General features: G+C 31.6%; 1 protein-coding gene across 1 annotated transcript; it reads left to right on the top strand.

Annotated features, from left to right (window-relative positions):
- The first annotated feature begins 746 nt into the window (after positions 1–746).
- LOC124370672 (zinc finger BED domain-containing protein 5-like) lies at positions 747–16,517 on the top strand. The gene is made up of 2 exons (XM_046828959.1): positions 747–2,009; positions 16,389–16,517. Exons 1-2 carry the CDS (start codon positions 747–749, stop codon positions 16,515–16,517), a joined length of 1,392 nt encoding a protein of 463 aa, XP_046684915.1.
- The last annotated feature ends 4,030 nt before the right edge of the window (positions 16,518–20,547 follow it).

The raw sequence follows: 20,547 nt of genomic DNA, 5'->3' as shown, positions 1-20,547 counted from the left end.
ACAGTTTTCTGGACATAAATCTAAACTTTAATTTTAGTGTTAATTTTTAATATTTTAGAACAGCGTTTCCCAAACGGTGGGTCGCGACCCACTAGTGGGTCGCGGGCGGATTTAAGGTGGGTCGCGGCGTGACTGTCACTCTTACAGTAGCTGAGTAGTGTTTTGACTGTACACAATCTGGCAACGGCGCGACGCGGCTGTGCCGCCAGTCCGACCGTTTTTCTCCCACCAGGCTTCGCTCCCACGCTCTCTCACTCGCACAGTCTCGCTCCATTAGTCAGTCTGTCTCTGGTATTTGCCCGAGTAAGAACAGACGTCAGTGGCGTGATACTCGTTCTAGCTTTTTTTTTTTTAAGTAGTGACTGTTACATCTATTTACCATGGAGAATTGGCTGAAAACTGGGTTTTGTGTTAAGAGAAAACTGGAATCTACTGATGAAGGTGAGCTTAATCGTCCGTCTACTAGCAATGACGTTATAGTGCCTCGAGTATTTTCAAATGTTAAGAAAGGGAAAAAAATTTTTCGAAAATATTGTCCTGAATACCTTCAATATGGATTTACGTTCATAGGTACGGAAGAAGAACCTTTACCCCAATGCGTACTTTGTTTCGAAACCTTGGCTAACGAAAGTATGAAGCCTTCAAAACTTCAGAGGCACATTTCAACAAAACATCCAGAATGCTTGAATAAACCTTTGATGTTTTTTCAAAGTAAGAAAAAAGAACTTATTTCGACTCGGTCAAATATGGAGAATGTGTCATCTGGGCAAGGCAATAAAAAAATTACTATGGCCTCTTACCAGCTGTCTTTGCTAATAGCAAAAAATAGCGCTCCGCACACAGCAGGCGAGAACCTTATTTTGCCCGGAGCAAAAATAATTTCGTCACTTCTGCTTGATGAAAAATCAGGTCAACAGATAGGTCAAATACCCCTATCCAACACTACAGTGAAACGTAGGATTGAGGAAATGTCTGCTAACGTAAAGGAGATTTTAATATCTGCTGTGAAAGAAAGTGACTTTTATTCTTTACAATTAGACGAAAGTACAGATATTGCTGACAATGCTAATTTGTTATGTTTTGTAAGGTTTAATCTCAATGGATCAGTTGAAGAAGACATTTTATTTTGCCACTCACTAAAGACCAGTACAACTGGCCAAGACATTTTCAACTCCTTGGATAGTTTTATTCGCGAACATGGAATTAACTGGTCGAAATGTGTCGGGCTTACAACCGATGGAGCTCGTGCTATGTCGGGAAAATATACGGGCCTAGTAGGTAAAGTCAAGGAAGTAGCTCCGTTAGTTGAATGGACCCACTGCAGCATCCATAGGGAGGCTTTGGCGGTTAAGGGAATGAATCCAGACCTCAAAAGCACTCTTGATGATGCCGTAAAAATTGTGAACTTAATAAAAGCACAATCAAAAAACACTCGGATGTTCGCTGTAATGTGTGATGAAATGGGAAGCGACCATAAGCAGTTACTTCTACATTGTGAAGTGCGTTGGTTGTCACGGGGAAAGGTGCTTTCCAGATTGTTCGAACTTCGAGACGAAGTTAGATTGTTTTTGGTTCAAATTGAACACGATGGCAAAGAAAAGGCCAAACATTTTCTTTGCGATTGCCTCAATGATGAGACTTGGCTGATAAAACTGTCATACCTAGCTGACATTTTTAGCTCTCTAAACATCCTAAATCTTACATTACAAGGAGAAGATGTACATCGGTTCTTTGTTCAAGATAAAGTGGATGCTACTATTAAGAAAATAGATAGATGGCATAAAAAGGTACAAGCAAATAAATTTGATGCATTCCCATTGATGAACGAATTTGTGGATTTCCATGAGCTGACAGTCGATTCTGTAACCTCAGAAATTATAATTGAACACTTACAAGGCTTGTCATCCGAACTGAGGCGATACTTTCCACCAATAGTAGCTACTAATAAGTGGATACAAAATCCATTCGACGAGGATAATTTAAAGAACGTCAACTTAGCAGCATTTGAGGTATGTACACATTTTTACATGCACTTTTTGCTTAAATTTTATTTTTATTCAGAATTTTTAAATGCCGATTATAATTTTTTTATTGTAATTAAGTATCACACTATATCAATTTTTTTCTGAATTTTCAATGGTAGGTATTTTTGTTCTTGTGGGAAAAATTAACTCTTTCAAAAATAGGTGACAACTGGTTGACCTACAAGCTTCAGTTTTTAAGCGTTGCAAAATTACCTTCTATTAAACGACATGTATTGTTTTTCTTTCAGGAAGATGCTTTAATTGAGTTGTCCTGTGATTCCACCATGAAAACCATGTTCAAGAAGAAAGGTTTAACCTCATTTTGGCTGAATGCTAAGCAAAGCTATCCAGTTTTGTATGAAAAGGCAATGAGATTCCTAATGGTTTTTTCGACAACATATCTTTGTGAGCGTGCCTTTTCAACCTTGGTTCACATCAAGAATAAGTATAGAAACAGACTGGTGGACGTTGAAAGTGATTTACGCCTCAAAATATCTAATTTTAATCCTGACATTGAATTACTTGTTCAGTCAAAACAATGCCAGAAGTCACACTAGTATTATAGAAAAATTATTTGTAATCTTGAATAATCAATAAACTCTTTCTATGTTTTCAATACTAAGCTGTGTACATATTTATTTAAATTTTTTTCTATACACGTATATAAATATAAATCATGTGTATTTTATATTATTGTTACATATACATAATATACATATGTATATATAAAATCACGGGTGAGGGATGGGTCGCGAATGTGAAATAACATTTGGAAGTGGGTCGCCAAACACAAAAGGTTGGGAACCACTGTTTTAGAATATAAATCACAATTACCGTTCAGCCAGATGACGACGTATTGCTAGTTCAGGTCTTGTCCACCAGGTGAAATGCCAAGTTAATTTTGATTGACGTCGCTAGGGGCGCTCTTGTAGTTGTACAGTGCCACTAATGTGATTAATTATCAGTATTTAAATAAAAAATTCAAAACATTGTTAAATAATTAAAAATTATAATCTGTACACATTGTTATCCCAATTAGTATTTATTGTGTATAGTTCAAAATACATTAAAATATGGCACGAAAATTAAACTTATTTAAAACCATCTCGCTCACAGATTTAAAAGTAGTATATTTATATAGTTATTCATTTTGAGTATACAATACATTACCCAACGCAAAATAGCCCCTCTTGGGGCTGGACGTACTGACGACCAGCAGCCATTCTGCTTGTTGCAGATAAGCTGCCAAGGAAAGGGACAAGAGTCCCGGCCTACCCGCTGCCTGCCTGCCTATACAATACATGATTCATCCGTCACTTGTAATTTAATCTTAATCATTATTAGGAAGCTGCATTCAATCTCAATCATTATTACTTGAATTTTGAACCTTAGCTCGTGATATAATGTTTTTATTGTTAGAAAATTGTCATATTAGTAAGGTATCTTTAAAGCACTCATATAACAGGCAGCAGGATGTAATAGGTGTGAACTGAAGTAGGACAGTATGTATTAGGTTTGAAATGGAGTACAACAAACATAGTTTTACATTGCAATTGGAACGCCATTTTGGGTTAATCTATACAAGTTTTCTTCCACATTAAGTAAATATTTAAACTTTTTTTAACTCATATTCTAGTATTGGCTTCCTTCCTTGGTTGTCACAAATGTAGAAGGAAACACTTTACCATTTTTGTTAATATCTTGCCATGTACCACAATGAACGTTATAAAGATGCTGTTAATGTTTCCACGTACGACATTACAGTTTATGTACGCCAATCAAAATCATCCAAGTCTTGTCGGGTACTATTGGCTGTATGGGGATGTACATTGTCGTGTAAAAACCATTCAGGAAACACGACTGAATGCAGCTAACAAACAGTGTTAGTTAGAATTAGCCCGATTCCTTAACTAAACAAAAGAGGCGAATAAATACCTAACTGTATTAGTAATACATTTGCGAACGGGATCTTTATTAATTTGTTTACTTTTCACATGTGTTTTACTTTATTTTGTAATGTATAAACAATATAATTTTTTAATTAAATTTCAACCAGAAACTGAACATGATGATACTGGAATTCCTCTAAACTGATAAAAAGGCAGGCCTGCCCTTCAGCAGGTAATAACTGTAAAACTAGTTTTAGTTTATAGTGAAAGTGGTTGTCTATGAAGTTATTTACCTTCTGAATGTAGATGTTCATGTTTCTCTTAGTTAATTTTTAATTAATACCAATGAGCTGCCATTTTAAATTTTTTTATCTAAATTTTGTACTGGGTTGAGTTACAAAGCTCTAGTTTCAACTGTTCATCTTCTTTTATGACCTTTCAAAAGAGGTGTCTCCTAATAGGTCTTTATATTAAAAATGTTAATCAGTCCTGCCAAAATCCTACTTTGGAGAAATGGTTAAGGTTATAACAGTGAATTAAAATTTTACTTTTGACGTGACAACGTCTTAAATTAGGTTGCGGCTCGGAGTCACTCATGAAAAAGTGTAACGCCCGGTAACGTTACGATGCCCGTCCAGTGGGTCCGCCGCACGGGATAAAGCAGATAACTGTGGGTCCGCCGCACGGGATAAAGCAGATAACTATGTTTATTCGTGAAAATGTGGAGTGCTTAGATTCGTCATTTACAACAACTACAACAATAAAGGTAAATAATTGTACACTGATATTTCATTATCGTAAACTATGATTGATTGATTAATTGTTAGATTGACACAAAAGTTGAGAAACTGAGTTTATAGGTTATGTCATACTATTGACAAATGTTGATAGTGTTAAGTAAATTATTAGTTTAAATCACTCTGCAATCAATCGTAATTCAGTCGATTGAGAAGAAACAGCGCGTATTGCTAGTCAAACATTTAAATAACAAATTATAACCTCTAACCTGTCATAACAGTGCGACCAAACAAACGAACTAAACCGACCAATCACCACGCGCGGAGTTAGAATTTAACTGTGTTTAGCAAGAATTTCAAATTCCAATTTTAGTAAATGTTTTATTCAACTTTACCATTTACAATAACAAATTTTAATTAATTTCAAATTATGTACAATGTTTTAGTAAATAAAATATACTTCTATAGTTAAAATTTGTGCAATTCTTATTTTCATTCAATTCCTTGTTCCTATTGTGCAATTTAATAATATTCATATCAATAAATATTCTACCGAGAAAAAGACGTTGTCACGTAAAATCTTCGCCCGTAAAACCGACTTTACAGGCAACCATAATTTTTTTATTTCCTAGAAAGGTATCCTGAGATCCATCCCTCCATTTTTATTTATAAAAAACTACACAGAGTGTATCTTTACTTTTAACTCGAACTTTATATTACACCTACAGACTATATTTTAGAGTACAAATAAATTGTATTGACATTGACTAATTGTTTCTTGCTTCATAATTTTTACATTTTAGTGACACATATTTTTTCCCAGCTCAATCAATATATTTAATGTTTGCATAGTGAATCTTTATTATGTTCTTATATTGAAAGGATTTAATCTACAACTATCTAATCTTGGTTTATTACCTCTAAAGGACCCAAATTTGCAATTTTGTAATATCTGTAAACAAAATTCTTTTTAACATTTAATGTGTTTTGTATACTGAACTGATTTTTATTTTGACCTAAATGTTGTTTACGCTTATTTTTATCACTTATATCTTCTAAATCAATAATAGTTCAGAAGAGTTAATGGCGAGACCCTAAGAGAGGCTGGGGTATGATTATGTAAATTTAATCTATACAATGTATTATTTAAAGACAGTAATTTACAGTAAACAGATAAAGGAGGAATATTTCATTATAACTTGCCCAATACATAGTCTTAAAGAATCACGATGTAATATCATTAATGTTAAATACGTTAACAATCAACAAATATTACGATTTTGTAAAATAATAACTTATGAAAATGACCACCAGGCAAACAGTATTGCTAGTTCAGATACTGCCTACCAGGTTACTGACTGAGTTGGTTTAGACAGAAATCGTTAGAATGCGTTGCGGTTGCTCTATCTTTTTTATTACTGAACAACTGTAATTCATTGAAAATAAAATGAAACATACTTTTTACATATTTGAACATATAATCGTTTCGAAAATTTAGTCCTTGTAGGAAATAATTTATTTTTCATATAATATAAATACAAAACGGAAAACATTTGCAGACTTATAATTAAACGTTCCCGTTCCCAGAATTACAAGTAATAAGTTTATATTCAGTAAAATTCTATATTTTGTTGAAGTCTTAGATAGTAATCTCATGATGTTGCAGTTTATAATTTTGGAAGCTATTGTCAGTGTACATGAATGCTGACATATAGCTCGTTCTTCAATTAATTAGTACTATTTACCTGTTCATTTGGTGTTTACTATGTTGATGAATGAGAGCCGCATGGATATAATAAAATTACTGAGGTCAGTACAATCTTGTCTGTATTAATGTCTGTAGTTAATCAAAGATAGACATGAGTACTTAATTTTATAAATTATTTCCTGATTTCAATATTTTCGTCGTGGACTAAATGAGTTGTAATATTAAGGACAATAAAGTTTTTTAAATTTTATTCTTATAATATTGATTACCGGGAGTTCAAGAAGGGCAGAGTTTAGAAATTCAACAGAATACAGATTCTTATTAAAATCCACATGCTTAAACCAATTACCCGCTTTCAGACGATAATTAAGGGTGAGTTGAGTTATTTCCATAACCTAGGTCTTTGAACTACACTTGCAATTCACTTTAGTGTACTTCAATTTATAGACTGGGTGCCCCAGTCAAAATCAAATGGGAAAACAAATGAAATAATTTTGTAATGAGGCAATAAGGCAAACCTGTATAATTATTGTAGTTTTTAGTTCCAAAATAGTTTTTAGTTCATGGAGAACCAGAATGGGGTCCGGAAATGACACACAGTTGCTAAAAAAGACCCACGAAATGAGAATGGCTTAAAATATTACATTATCCGTGTAATGGTTTGGAGATAGAGTATATAGCGAACTCATCACTAAAAAAAGTATTTTAGCAGTTTATTGTAAGATATACAATACTGTAAGATACTGTAATACTGTAAGATATACAATTTATTGTATATATATATATATATATATATATATATATATATATATATATATATATATATATATATATATATATAATATACAGAACATTTAGAACGTGATTGATTGAAATTATTTTAGCAAACATACCCCTATGTTAAACTACTTTTCAAGCTCTAGTACAATATCAAAAATGATTTTGTGATTAATAGGAGACATATTTACAATATTTGTTTAAAACTAACATTCTAAGTCATTCTTAATTATGATCGAATTCTAGTTTTGTATAAGACGTTAATGACTTTTGACATATAATCGTGAACATGCGAACACAAAGTTTGAATAAATTGCCAATTATAAAAATAATTGTATGTTCAAGTAATAATACAAAATCACATACTGTTCACTATAAGATCATTATCATTAACATATAAGTGAAACGTCAAGTGAACTTTTCATTGCGTTATAACATGAGAATCGCATGCATCACCCCCTCCCCCCCCTTTACGATAGACACTGTAAAATATAATTACATGTTTTAAAATGTATTTATTCAAGGGAGAGATTATTTTAATTTTTTATGGCTCAAAACGGTTTTAACGTATCAAAAATACACAAATATCTTCCAATTATTTATAAAGTAGAATTATATTTCTATTTCCTTAAACTATTCATATAGTGTGTATTAAAATATATTTATATAAGCAAATCTTTGTATAGCCATATTACATGCATGTCAATTAAAATAAATATTCATAACCATAATACATAAATTATTTACAGGGTTTGAAAAAAGTGTATTTAGTACATATGAAAATGTATATGAAGTTTTGAATGACTAGTTAAAGGTCTTTTCTAATATGTTCCCTACAAAGATGTTTATTATTTAGTACGTTACCAATAAGAAAATATTGATATAAAGACTTACCACTTATCATAGTCGGGGTATTCGGTAAATCAGCATCTGAACCAGTATTATTTTATACTCACTACCGCAGAGTAACAAGTACGTACTGATTTTACTCATATCTACATACCGTAACACATTCGTTATTAGCTGCAATCCAACATCTAAGTAAAGATGACTGAAATACAGCTTTCAAATTAAATATAATATACCAATTATATCGTGAGTAATTATAATACGTTAATTTTTGTTTATAAAGGCACTACAGTTACATCTGCCAAAGGGAAGGAAATGAAAAGTTGAAACGCTTTCTACGTTTTAACTAAAAAAAATATTAATGTGTGAATTGGTATACATATATATCTCAATGTTGCATTATAATATAGTTTAAATTAATCTTATTATGATCTTGATGTTTAAATTTTCATTATAATAATTAATTACTATAGGAGAAGAAACAACAACAAAGGCGGGACCTCCAAAAACTAGTCCAAACTAATTCAACCTTTAACCTAGTGGACAGGACCAGAACTAGTATACCGTCTCCTGGTGGCCAAGAGTTAAATTAACACTAACACTATTATGCCTTATTTAACAAAACTTATACAATGTAATTCAATATGAACGAATTCTGTTGCATTCTTATCTTTCTCATGAACGTACATTCAGATTAAATGTGGTGAATGTGTAATTGATCTACGTAAAATCGTGGCAGTAATACCATTAGGCAATGTTGTAATGATAGGGTACAATTCGGAATGTCTTTCATTAGTAAATAATTTTTAATCATATTGTGCTAACAGACCTGCTATGTGTTTATTACTTTATTTATAAATGTAACATGAACACCAAGATGATAGTGCTTGAATACAGGCTGCAGATTATACAGGTACTTCTGACACTTTGGTCTGTGTTTACAAATATGTAGGTAAAGACTCATACAGGTATTAGCATTGCCTTCTATATACCTGAACTTGATAAAGTCAGAACATGCAGAGGAAACTACATATTTCTTTTTACAATGCTGAAATGTTAGCATTGTAAAAAAACTATCCAATATGCAAGTTACATAGGGCCAATGATGTAGCCTGACTCACTACTTTCAGTTCAAGCAATTGACTCAGTTAACACGGGATGGGAGCAGATGGCATACTGTAGTATTCTTTATATCCAAAGCCATATTATCCGGTGGAAAAAAACACAAGCATCATCTAGGTTCCAGGCCATAGTGACATTACTTACAAAGAAAATGTGGATAAATTGGCAAATTAAGCAAGGACCTGAATTCTCTCACATTAATATAAAAGCTTATAAAGACTTTAAAATGTATAGAAAGCGATTCTACAAAAACAAAGTCAGCAATCTGATATTTACACTTTAAAATTGTTCGATAAATAAAGAAATAACATGTATTGAGTGAGTTGTCTTTAACAATGTAACTGGGCTGGGCCCTGTTGGCTACATTTTGGAATTAATTGTCCAGGGTAGGAAATATATAAAACCAATGATTAGTTTTATTACTTTTAAAAGAGTGGTTTTTTCCGAAACATGTAACTTTGTTGATTTATAGGTATGGATACATACATAAGTTTTTTTGGATTTCACAATTATTTACACTACGTTATTGAGAAATATAAGTGCCAGAGGTACCGGATAAACTGTAGCCTGTATTCAAGCACTGTAATCTTGGTGTTTAAGTTTACTTTATTAAACAAGCGATAAGCACAAAGCAAGGCTATTAACAAAATAAGAATATAAAATTATTTACTGAAGACTTTTACTGAAGAATAGTATTTCATCATTAGAAATGAAATTACAGCCACGATTTTACGTAGATCAGTTACAACCTACACAAATAAAATAAGAATACGCGTATGTGACAAATAGAATAATAATTATACAATGGCATATGATGATGCTGAAGCCCACTATGTATATGTATTAACCCTTTCCGGGCCAGGCGGCAATATATTGCCGCCATATATCGCGTCTGAAAAGTGCATGGCGGCAATATATTGTTTTCTTAAATAAATACGACGTTAAATGATTAAAGTTTTATGTTTTTTTTTATTCCCAGGTATATTTGTAGATAATTAATAGGAATATAATTTTTATTTTGGAGGTCTATGCGTTTTTATTTCGTAATTGTCACGTGACATTATCAGCTGACTCGATCTATTGTTGTTAATTCTTTATGCTTTAGTGTAATTGTATTATTGTATGCTAGATTCTTCTTCATTATTTTATTTTGTGGTTGTAAATATTAGTAGTGTTAGTAGTTACCTGCTTAGCTATTGTGTGTAGTAGTTACAATGACTGACAATTTGCGATCTCACGGGAGTGAAATTGTAAGTAGCATATTTGTAAATAGAAAAAGTGTAAATAAATTTCAAATAAAATTGTGTAAATATTTCTTGGTAGATAGTGTTTTTAACTGTATTGAAACTGTTCATGGATCCTACAATCATCTGTTTACTGGTACATCCATAATGTGAATATTTATTTTAAGTTTCTTGCAGTGTAAGAGTCAGTTGCTTTATCATTTATAAAATGTTGCGAAGTACAATTATGCGTATTTATACAAAATGTGACATAATAAATTTATTTATGAGAGGAATAACACAAAATTTTGTATGGTTGTTCCTTTCTAAATGTACAATAAAATAACATAGCTTCCCTCTGTAAAATTATTTTTTCTTTTTTAGTTATTTACAAAAAAATAAAAAAATTTTTATGTAATCCATTAAAACATCATTTTTTCTAAATTTTAAATTACTTAAAACTACATCTATATATTTTTTTGTTGATAGTATATACCTATATGAGTAATTTAGTGCAACTTTTAGGTCATTCTCTAATTTTTATGAAAAGTTATAAATTTTAATCTAAGAGACTGCAAAATCGCCAATTTTAGCCTAGCACTTTTGACTAGTCACAAGGGGATATGATATGTGAAAAAAATTTGCAACACCTCACATTTGGTCCTGGCCCTGAAGGGGTTAATCGAATCATCTCGTAATTACAGACAGTAGTAGTTTAACTGTTGGCCACCAGGGGAGACAGTAAAACTAGTACTTCTTCTCCCCACCAGGTTACAGGCTGAGTTAGTTTGTACTGTACACAGCAGGTACCGCGTTTGTTGTTCTTTCTTCTTGTAAGGTAATTAATTATTCCAAGTAAAATATAATTCCAAACATATATTACATATATTAAAACAATATTGTTATATAAGTAATAAACTAATTACGATATGTTGTGTGATTTATATTAATATTTAAAACTTACAAATAAAATTAATCTTACTTTTACACCATCCCACTTTTACAATTAACTGTAGTTCCTTTATAACCTGTAAGTACTAATAAACTAAGTACGTGGAATGGCGATAGAAAATGTGTAACACTCTTAAATTTTGAAAGCTGCATTTCAGTCATTGTTACGTGGAATGATGAACTGCAGCTATAAATTAAATATGTATTGTCTTTACGTCTTCAAATAGTCAACCAGCATTATCGCTACTCTTGTTAGCGTTGCACAGCAAGGCGGTACTGAGTAAAAAATACTCCTGATTTAGATACTGGTTTACCGAATACTCCTAATCTGATAAGTATAAAACCAGTATTTCCGATTGGTAACGTTTTAAATTGGAGTTTAAACAATGAAATATGTGACCAATTGTACAATTTTTTTATTATATAAATAAACAGTTGCTTGTGGTTTTGCACGTGCATGGACAATTCTGGTGTGAGAGAAATATATTCCTGGCCCCAATATTGAGTATGCCTTGTTTCGCAATCAAGAAAATATATACCTACACAGTTCACATAGGCCAAACTCTGTCAAAACACAAATAATATATGTTTTATGTAATTTGTACATTTTTAGTAAAATTTAGATAGTAACTTTGATATATAGTACACTAGAAATGATGTTATTTGCATAACTGCGTCTTTATAAACTGAAAAATATTTTTTTATATTTAGAGCATTTACAGCTGGAATTATTAATGTCTGTATTCCGTTGAATTTCTGAATACTCTCCCATGTCTTGTATTTCTGTTCTACCCGGTCATTAACATAAAAATACAATAAAAATAAAACGTCATTTACATTATAACACACTTAGTCTATGATAAACAAAACTTACAGTTAGATCATTTTTTACAAAAATAATTTTTTAAACTCATGTTTTTTTGTAAATTACCAACTTTATTACAGACACAATACACAAGTACTGACTTTAGTACTTATATAATATAACCCAGCGGCTCGTCAAAAATTCATAATCATAGTAAACTCAATGGACATTAAAAGAAGAGGTAGCAGTGTGGGAAAATCTTCCTTCATTTAGTACTAACTCGTTTAATAAAATAATATTAAAACACAACAGGAAAGAACAAATCCTAAGAGAACAAAATCCCTCAAATAAGTCTTTGAAGGTTTTCGGGGTCTAGCATAACCTTACAAGGTCACGAGCTATATTTTATTACCAGATATTGTTACCATTAATTAGATAGATTAATATTCAGAATTTAAGTATGACCTGTATCTCAGTATTCAGGTAAAAATGAGTACAGCTACAGCTTCCGATTAATGTGATATTAAAATGAATATAACAAACTGAAATATATAACTTGAAAATAACTCAACCAGTAACCTGGTGGACAAGAACTGAACTAACAATAGTGTTCGCCTGGTGGCCATTGACAGAAGTTATTAATTGATTAAAGCTTAATATTAGGACTAGTACACACATCGCTTAACTACGGCTGAGATTATAGGAAGTTTTCTCACACGGGGGCACCACAAAGACGTAACTTTGAACCAGTGGAACTTCTCTGATATTAAACATTTGAGATGAAGTTTGTATTTTACCCAGCTATTATATAAAATTTCAGTTATTCACTACTAGATATTTATTAAGTTGGAAGCCAGATATTTATTTGACAGTAACCTGTAACAACTGAAACTAGTCAGTCATAATTTCATAAACAAGTTCCCACCACATCGTACTGACAGACATTCTTCTAGTGATATCAAATACAATTTTAATTTTAGGTTGGAAGGTGTCATCTAATTCGTTGGAATTAAAGAGTGTGTCTTAGAATAACAACAGGTTATTTTCCAGTCTATAGGACTGGATTAACAAAATTCTTTGTGCGGAAAGTGAATGCACAACTTGAGCCGATTCTACATTTTTTTCTAGACTGGTTAAGGCTATTCATTTTTGTGGACCAGTGTTAGAAAACTTCCTTTAATTTTTTGCTTCTAGTGATAAAATTGTGCACTAATCCAATTAATATATCACAATAAAAGAATAACTTCTGCCAATGGCCACCAGGTGAACAGTAATGCTAGTTCACTATCTGTCCACCAGGTTACTGTCCGAGTTAGTTTAAATTGTAACTAGTAGGTGCGCTGCTGTAGTTCTCCCTTGTTAGTACCAAGAGGTTACCTATTGTTATTTAAAATTAAAAAAGTACTTTGATACAATGAATAACATTATAGTGTATTTATAAATTTTGCATTTGTAAGAATAATTTCTCTCTTGTAAAATACGAAAACGAAACAAACAGAAACTTATTTATAAAACCTTTTCCGTCTCCAGATTTACTTTTAATATGTTTATAATAGAGTTCTTTTAATGTAATTAAGACAGGATTCTAAATGAAAAGAAATAATTACATTATTTGGCAGCTGTAGTCAGTAAATCTTGCATCATTGCTGAGATACAGGTTATCTTTAAATCTTGCGTCTAATCTAGGTAGAATGCATAATTAATTTTAAGTTTGCCCATAGTATATTATAGTTCATAACTTGGTAACTTTTGGTAATATAACTTTCCAAAGAAGACTAATTTGATGTTTTTATTTTTTTAGTAGATAAAGAATCTTATTCTCTCTGTTCGAGTTTTGTTAAAACATGTTTTTGTAACACTTTAAATCATTAAGTAATTAATAATAGATGCATGTTTATCTTGATTATTCGCAGATCAAGTTTATATGTGTTAATAATAAAAAAATTATGATCATAACTATTTTTTATAAAACAAATTATGTAACATTTCATTATTTTATATATCGGTTGCTTATTGAAAAAGCTCTTATAAATGTATGTCCTAAACTGCATCATTTTGCGTCTGTCCGTCTGTTTGTGTTTTTCACTTTACAATTTTTTTCTTAACAACCATTAAAGGTAGAAAGAAACAATTTTAAGCATATGATAATCTAGTAAATATCGTAAATTTAAAACATTTTAATATTTTTTGTCAACAAATATCAAAATCTCGCCTCGTTCAAGTCTTTGATGACGAATTTCTTAAAAACTACTTATTGTACAAAGAATGTACTAGAATCTAAAGATTTTATAAATTTTATTCTAAAACAAACGGAACCTCATTTATTGAAATCTTTAAAAATCTGTGGTATTTTTCCGAATCCAGTAATATATCATATTTGCAAGTTTTTCAAGTTACATAAAATTGAATCATTTTTCTTGTTTCATAAGTTAATGTAAGTAAACACGATAATTTTTTTTAAAGTTGAAAAAACTATATTGTTACAAACAATCTTGCTTGACTTAACTATCATGGATTAAACAGCTGAATCTGCTTTCATGTTAAGACACAGCTGATTAGAACAACAATAAGTCTGATAAGTAAGTTATTTTGACGAACAAAATTAAATTTTTATGTATGTTAATGAAACAGCACATAAATTATGGGTTAGATTAGTTTCGAGAGGTAAGTTCCACTAACTTAAGTTGTATACTATTTACATTAATGTAACTGTGTTACAGAATATTGCAACTAGCAACAACGGGTAAACTTCTTGCGAAATTTACTGAACAAATTACGCAAATACCGCTCTCAGATACGTAAATGACTTAAAATACGTAAATTACGATGAAAAAGAGGTATCTCTCTAATGCCATTGGTCATATAATTTGTGGATCTCTTTATCACACTTTATAGGTAACAGAATAATTGGCAGTTATGGCACATTTTTAGCTTTTTTGGAAACAGTTTTTAATATAAGAGTACTCCCACTTGTTAACATCGAAGTAGTTTCGGAGTTTAGACATTTCTTGTATTTAATCTTTAAATAAACACGAGAGGCTGATCTCCCTTTTACGTAACCGCATTTAATCTTAAATAACATATTAACTTCAATATCGGATTAATTCTTTCCTTATTAATGTACTATTCAGCTTTTTTCTGTTTGCAGTTTTGTACTAGAATTTATATGGGTTTCACAATATCCATTTTAATATTTCCAGCACTACAATATGAAATTTAACGATAAGCTAGATTATCGAACGTATTGGTTGCTGCATATTTAAACTATAAACCTAATAATAAGGTAATAAGAGCTATTTTAAGCTCGAAACGATGTAAGAGATATAAATTGTTGTCATAATAAACGATAAACAAATGTTACAACTGTATTATAACATTGTTGGTTACATGATTGGTTTTACGAATATCCTACCACTACGACACGTTTCAATTACACTGCATTTTTAACTCATGAGCTGCGATTCAGCATTCAGGTAAGAATGACTGACCGCAGCTTTCAAATATTATAATAACGACGATTTGGTAGAGACCTAGAATGTATACGGCATTAATAAATATATAAACATACTAGGATTAAATCTGCAAGCGAGAATCATTTATATAGTGTTAATTTTGTTGCTCTATATTTATGTATTTTGAACTATAAACAGAACATATATTTTTAATAAAAAATTAATTTATATTAATATTTTTTCATTTAAGAAAGCTTTATATTTTTAATTTAAATACTAATAATTATTCACTTGGTTAGAAATATACACCTACAAAGGCGCTCCTACCGACGTTATTATAAACTAACTCGGCCTTTCATCTAGTGAACTGATTCCTTGAATCAAAGTTAGTATTTATGCCCAGTTGTTTTTTTTATACTACTAAATAAAATCATATAACAGGTACTATTTTTCAAGATAAAATAAATATTTAAATTTACATTTTATGACTAAATTGCCTAATTATTGTTTTTATAATGAAAATGTTAAATCGCACAAAGCATGTAGTATTGTTCTCACATAATGATAAATAAAATGTCTTTATTAAGAGCGTTTCTCAGTTACACACCGTTTTTTTTTTATTTTTTTTTTTTTTTTAGAAAAACTCATGTCTTATTAAATAACTTACAGATTTACAATACCATTGCAAAAAATAATGAAAAATAAAAGATAAAATTGAGGTTTAAGAAGGCTTGCGGAGTTAAATTAACTTCACGACACTCTCTCATGCTCAAGTACTGAGGTTCCTTGAGGGATAGAACCTTGTGGATCATGCGGCTTGTAAGTATCATGCATATGGTCTCCATCGGCAGCATGTTGAGAGTATGCCCTTAGATAGACAAGTGATGGAAAAGCCTGAGATTGAAAGTGAACACGTGAGGCCTGAGAACGTGAGGAAACAGGACTACAACACGCTGTGGAGGCCTTTTATCACCGATTAGCTCACTGTCAAACAACAGAAGGCGGCCACTTCGAGCATCTGTTGTGAAAAAGCTCTCTGTAAGTAGTAATCTTCTAATGACTAAATCATTGCAAATAATGAAACTTATTATTCTCCAACAACAATTATTAATAATTGTAAATAGGTTTGGGTTAGTAAAGTTAAAATCAAAAAGCTCATCACTGTATTTTTTACATTAAACTAAGTTGGAAACTGTAGCCATCTTTGAACGGCTCTCATTTTTGACTCGGTTACCCGTTTGAGGTCGGGTTTGGGGCTCTGTACTCTACTAATAAAGACCTTTAATTTGATATGCATATCAACCTATGCTTACATTTAAGATTTTCTTCTGACTTCTAGCGGGCCGCCCCCCTGAGGATGTAGCGGATCACTGAATATGTGATAAAAATAGATTTTTATGTCCAGTAACTTTGTGTAAGGTTTTGTAGCTCTATTTTAAATATTTGGAAAAATAATTAACCGACCCGGGACTTTTTGGACCCGAACTCTAGCCATCTTTGAACGTCTGTCATTTTTGACTCGGTTATCCGTTTGAGGTCGGGTTTGGGGCTCTGTACTCTAATAATAAAGACCTTTTATTTGATATGCAAATATCAACCTATGCTTACATTTAAGATTTTCTTCTGACTCCTAGCGGGCCGCCCCCCTGAGGATGTAGCGGATCACTGAATATGTGATAAAAATAGATTTTAATGTCCAGTAACTTTGTGTAAGGCTTTGTAGCTCTATTTTAAATATTTGGAAAAATATTTAACCGACCCGGGACTTTTTGGACCCAAACTCTAGCCATCTTTGAACGGCTGTCATTTTTCACTCGGTTATCCGTTTGAGGTCGGGTTTGGGGCTCTGTACTCTACTAATAAAGACCTTTAATTTGATATGCATATCAACCTATGCTTACATTTAAGATTTTCTTCTGACTTCTATCGGGCCGCCCCCCTGAGGATGTAGCGGATCACTGAATATGTGATAAAAATAGATTTTTATATCCAGTAACTTTGTGTAAGGTTTTGTAGCTCTATTTTAAATATTTGGAAAAATAATTAACTGACCCGGGACTTTTTGGACCCAAACTCTAGCCATCTTTGAACGGCTGTCATTTTTGACTCGGTTATCCGTTTGAGGTCGGGTTTGGGGCTCTGTACTCTAATAATAAAGACCTTTAATTTGATATGCATATCGACCTATGCTTACATTTAAGATTTTCTTCTGACTTCTATCGGGCCGCCCCCCTGAGGAAGTAGCGGATCACTGAATATGTGATATAGTAGATTTTTATGTCCAGTAACTTTTTGTAAGGTTTTGTAGCTGTATTTTAAATATTTAGAAAAATATTTAACTGACCCGGGACTTTTTGGACACCCTGTATATAGATAAAATAATATAATGGAGTATCGAAGGATCGTATATTGTAACGAAAGCTTTACCAACAAATCCGCCAACATCATGTATTAAGATTGTGTAAGATTGTACTCAGTCTGTATACAGTGTTATGAGTATAAGTTGTCAACGCTAAAAGAGTATGAAAATTAATGTATAAGTAAATAAGAATGGTTTTGATTAACAAATGTCTTATTGTCATTAGTTCTTCCTCGAAGAAAATTAATTCTAAAGAATATGTTGTACTCTTAAAGAACATTATTTTTAGTATTGTTTTTTGTTTAAAAAATTATTGGCTCAAGAATAGTTTTGAAAGCAGCACCATGGACTATAATACCAAATGAAAGTTGGGATTGAACGAAAGCAAAATAGACCACTTTAATTTCCTTATCTGTGAGTACTTCTCGTAATTGTCTGAAGGCAAAAATGTACTTGTGGATTTTATTTGTCAAAAAATGAATGTGTTTTGATACATTCACATTATGATATGATTTTTTAAAATATACTTGCAGGAATTGTGCCCAAGAGCGAAATTTCGTCTCAAACTGGATACGTAACATATAACCTCTTGTAACAGTGCGTAAGTTAAAGGTCGAATGAAGCCTATAAGATCTGTCTTCGAAAAAGATTGTTATATTTGAGCCATTAGAGTTCGCCAAGTTCTGACCCACATTAGTAAAGAATTTATTAAATTCGTTAGCTACTTCAAGCTTAATTTTGTCATTGAATAATTTTGTATTTGGCAAATATTTATTTAAGGAAGAAACTTTGTTAACCCCTATATCACTCAATTTAATTAAAACCCCCAAAACATATTTAAATCCTCATTAGCTTGGTCGAATTTATCACAAAAATAATATTTTTTAATCGCTTTAAATTTGTGCTTACAATGTTCCTCCAATTTGACATAGCGGGTTTTAAGCTCCACATTAAATGGTTGCTTTTTTACTAATTTACGTAATTTATCTCTTTGTCTTATAGCATGAACTAAATCTGAAGTAATCCATGGTTTAGCGTTTATTGACCTCTTTTTAAATTTATTCGATTGTCTATTGAAATTGTAGTAATATTCTGTAGTTGTAATGTAAAAACATTAACATTAGTGCTGTTAAAAATTGATTGCCTATTAGCATTTAAAAGGTTATCATGTGGTCGTTATAGGTGCGATATGCAGGGTCGATCTGAGAGGAGGCGTTCTGTGTAAAAGTGTGCGTAATATTATTTTAATGACTCAGCCTGGGTATTATGAAAAGTGGTGGTAACTTAATCGATTAAATGGTTAAAATGTGTTGTTATTTATAAAAATAAATTATTTTCAAACATTGCAATGTGTCTGTTTGATGTTTAGTAATTTATCGACACATTTGTAGTGAAATAATCTTATGATAAATCAAAGGCATATAAATCAACCAAGTCCATTGTTCTTAAGTATTAACGTTTAAAATATTTAGTAATGCATATAGTAACATACAGTTAATTTTTGTTAATCATTTCTAATAATAATATATATTTACATTTACTACATTCATGAAACAATATATTTATTGTTATATATCTATCCATTCACTGTAAAATATGTTGTTTCTTCCTCTATCCGAACACATTTTTGCAAGCAGATCCTTTCATTCACTTGGTCATTACATCCAGTCGTTCATTTTGTTTAATCAACGCGATGACCGGTAAAACACGCTCTAGCGAGAAGGCTTAGTAACTCTGTACTGACCGGTTCAACTGAACGGGTCGCAGCAGTGAACGATACCGACTGAGCCGGATTAGTCAGCTGATTTTATTAGATTGAAATAGAGTGAGCGCCGAGCAGTGGTGGGGATGCTTGGAGGGGCGGCGGAGGGATATTTACCCCACCCTGCGTGAACTCAAATCAACCAAGGTTTTTTTGTTAGCGGTTTACCTATAGTTCAGCTATTCTCCACCAGTGTACAGTCTGAGTTAGTTTGGATTGAAAACGGTCGGGTGCACTGTTGTTGTTCTCTCTTTCTTAGTAAGAAAAGGTTATCGGCATTTAAAAATAAAAATAAATAATATTATAGAGCTTTTAACAAGGTACTGCATTAAAAAAAATTGCTTTTATAACAATAATTACTTTGCCGTAAAATAAAAAAGCAAAACAAACAGAGCTGTAATTATGTTTAAAAAATATTCCCGTCTTTAGATTTACTTGTAATATCTTTATAATAAATTATACTTTCAAATACCACAGGCATCATTTAGTGTGTGTTATATTTATTGAGGTTTATTATTTGGAAGCTGCGGTCAGTCATTCTTAACGGAATGATGCGGTACAGCTCACTTCACTTCTAGTACAATAAGAGAAAATACAACGAAAGCTTAGTTTCCTTAAATTAAAACACAATTTATCTGCCATAAAAACACCAAACTCTAACCCTAAAAAGACGTGTTTTATGGTTGTTCTTTAAAAATTAGTTCTATCCTTTTGTTTATTATATAAATAATACTAAATTGCGGAAGATCTTCTGGACGCTCATACTGTTACGTGTGTCCACTGAGTTTATTATGTGTTGAATCCATGACGAGCCGCTGGGATATAAAAAAGTACTGAGATCAGTGCAATCTTGTCTGTAATAATGTACGTAGTTTACTATAACAAGTAA

The sequence above is a fragment of the Homalodisca vitripennis genome, unplaced genomic scaffold (genome assembly GCF_021130785.1).
Source record: "Homalodisca vitripennis isolate AUS2020 unplaced genomic scaffold, UT_GWSS_2.1 ScUCBcl_354;HRSCAF=2164, whole genome shotgun sequence".
Classification (NCBI taxonomy): domain Eukaryota; kingdom Metazoa; phylum Arthropoda; class Insecta; order Hemiptera; family Cicadellidae; genus Homalodisca; species Homalodisca vitripennis.
Note: the sequence above shows the minus strand (reverse complement) of the source record. Positions and strands in the feature narration are given on the sequence as shown.

Bases quoted from the DNA above. Each gene is read 5' to 3' on its own strand.
- LOC124370672 (XM_046828959.1), top strand. From the start codon at position 747: ATGGAGAATGTGTCATCTGGGCAAGGCAATAAAAAAATTACTATGGCC. The intron at 2,010-16,388 runs GTATGTACACAT...CTCCATCGGCAG, and splicing joins TCAACTTAGCAGCATTTGAG to CATGTTGAGAGTATGCCCTT.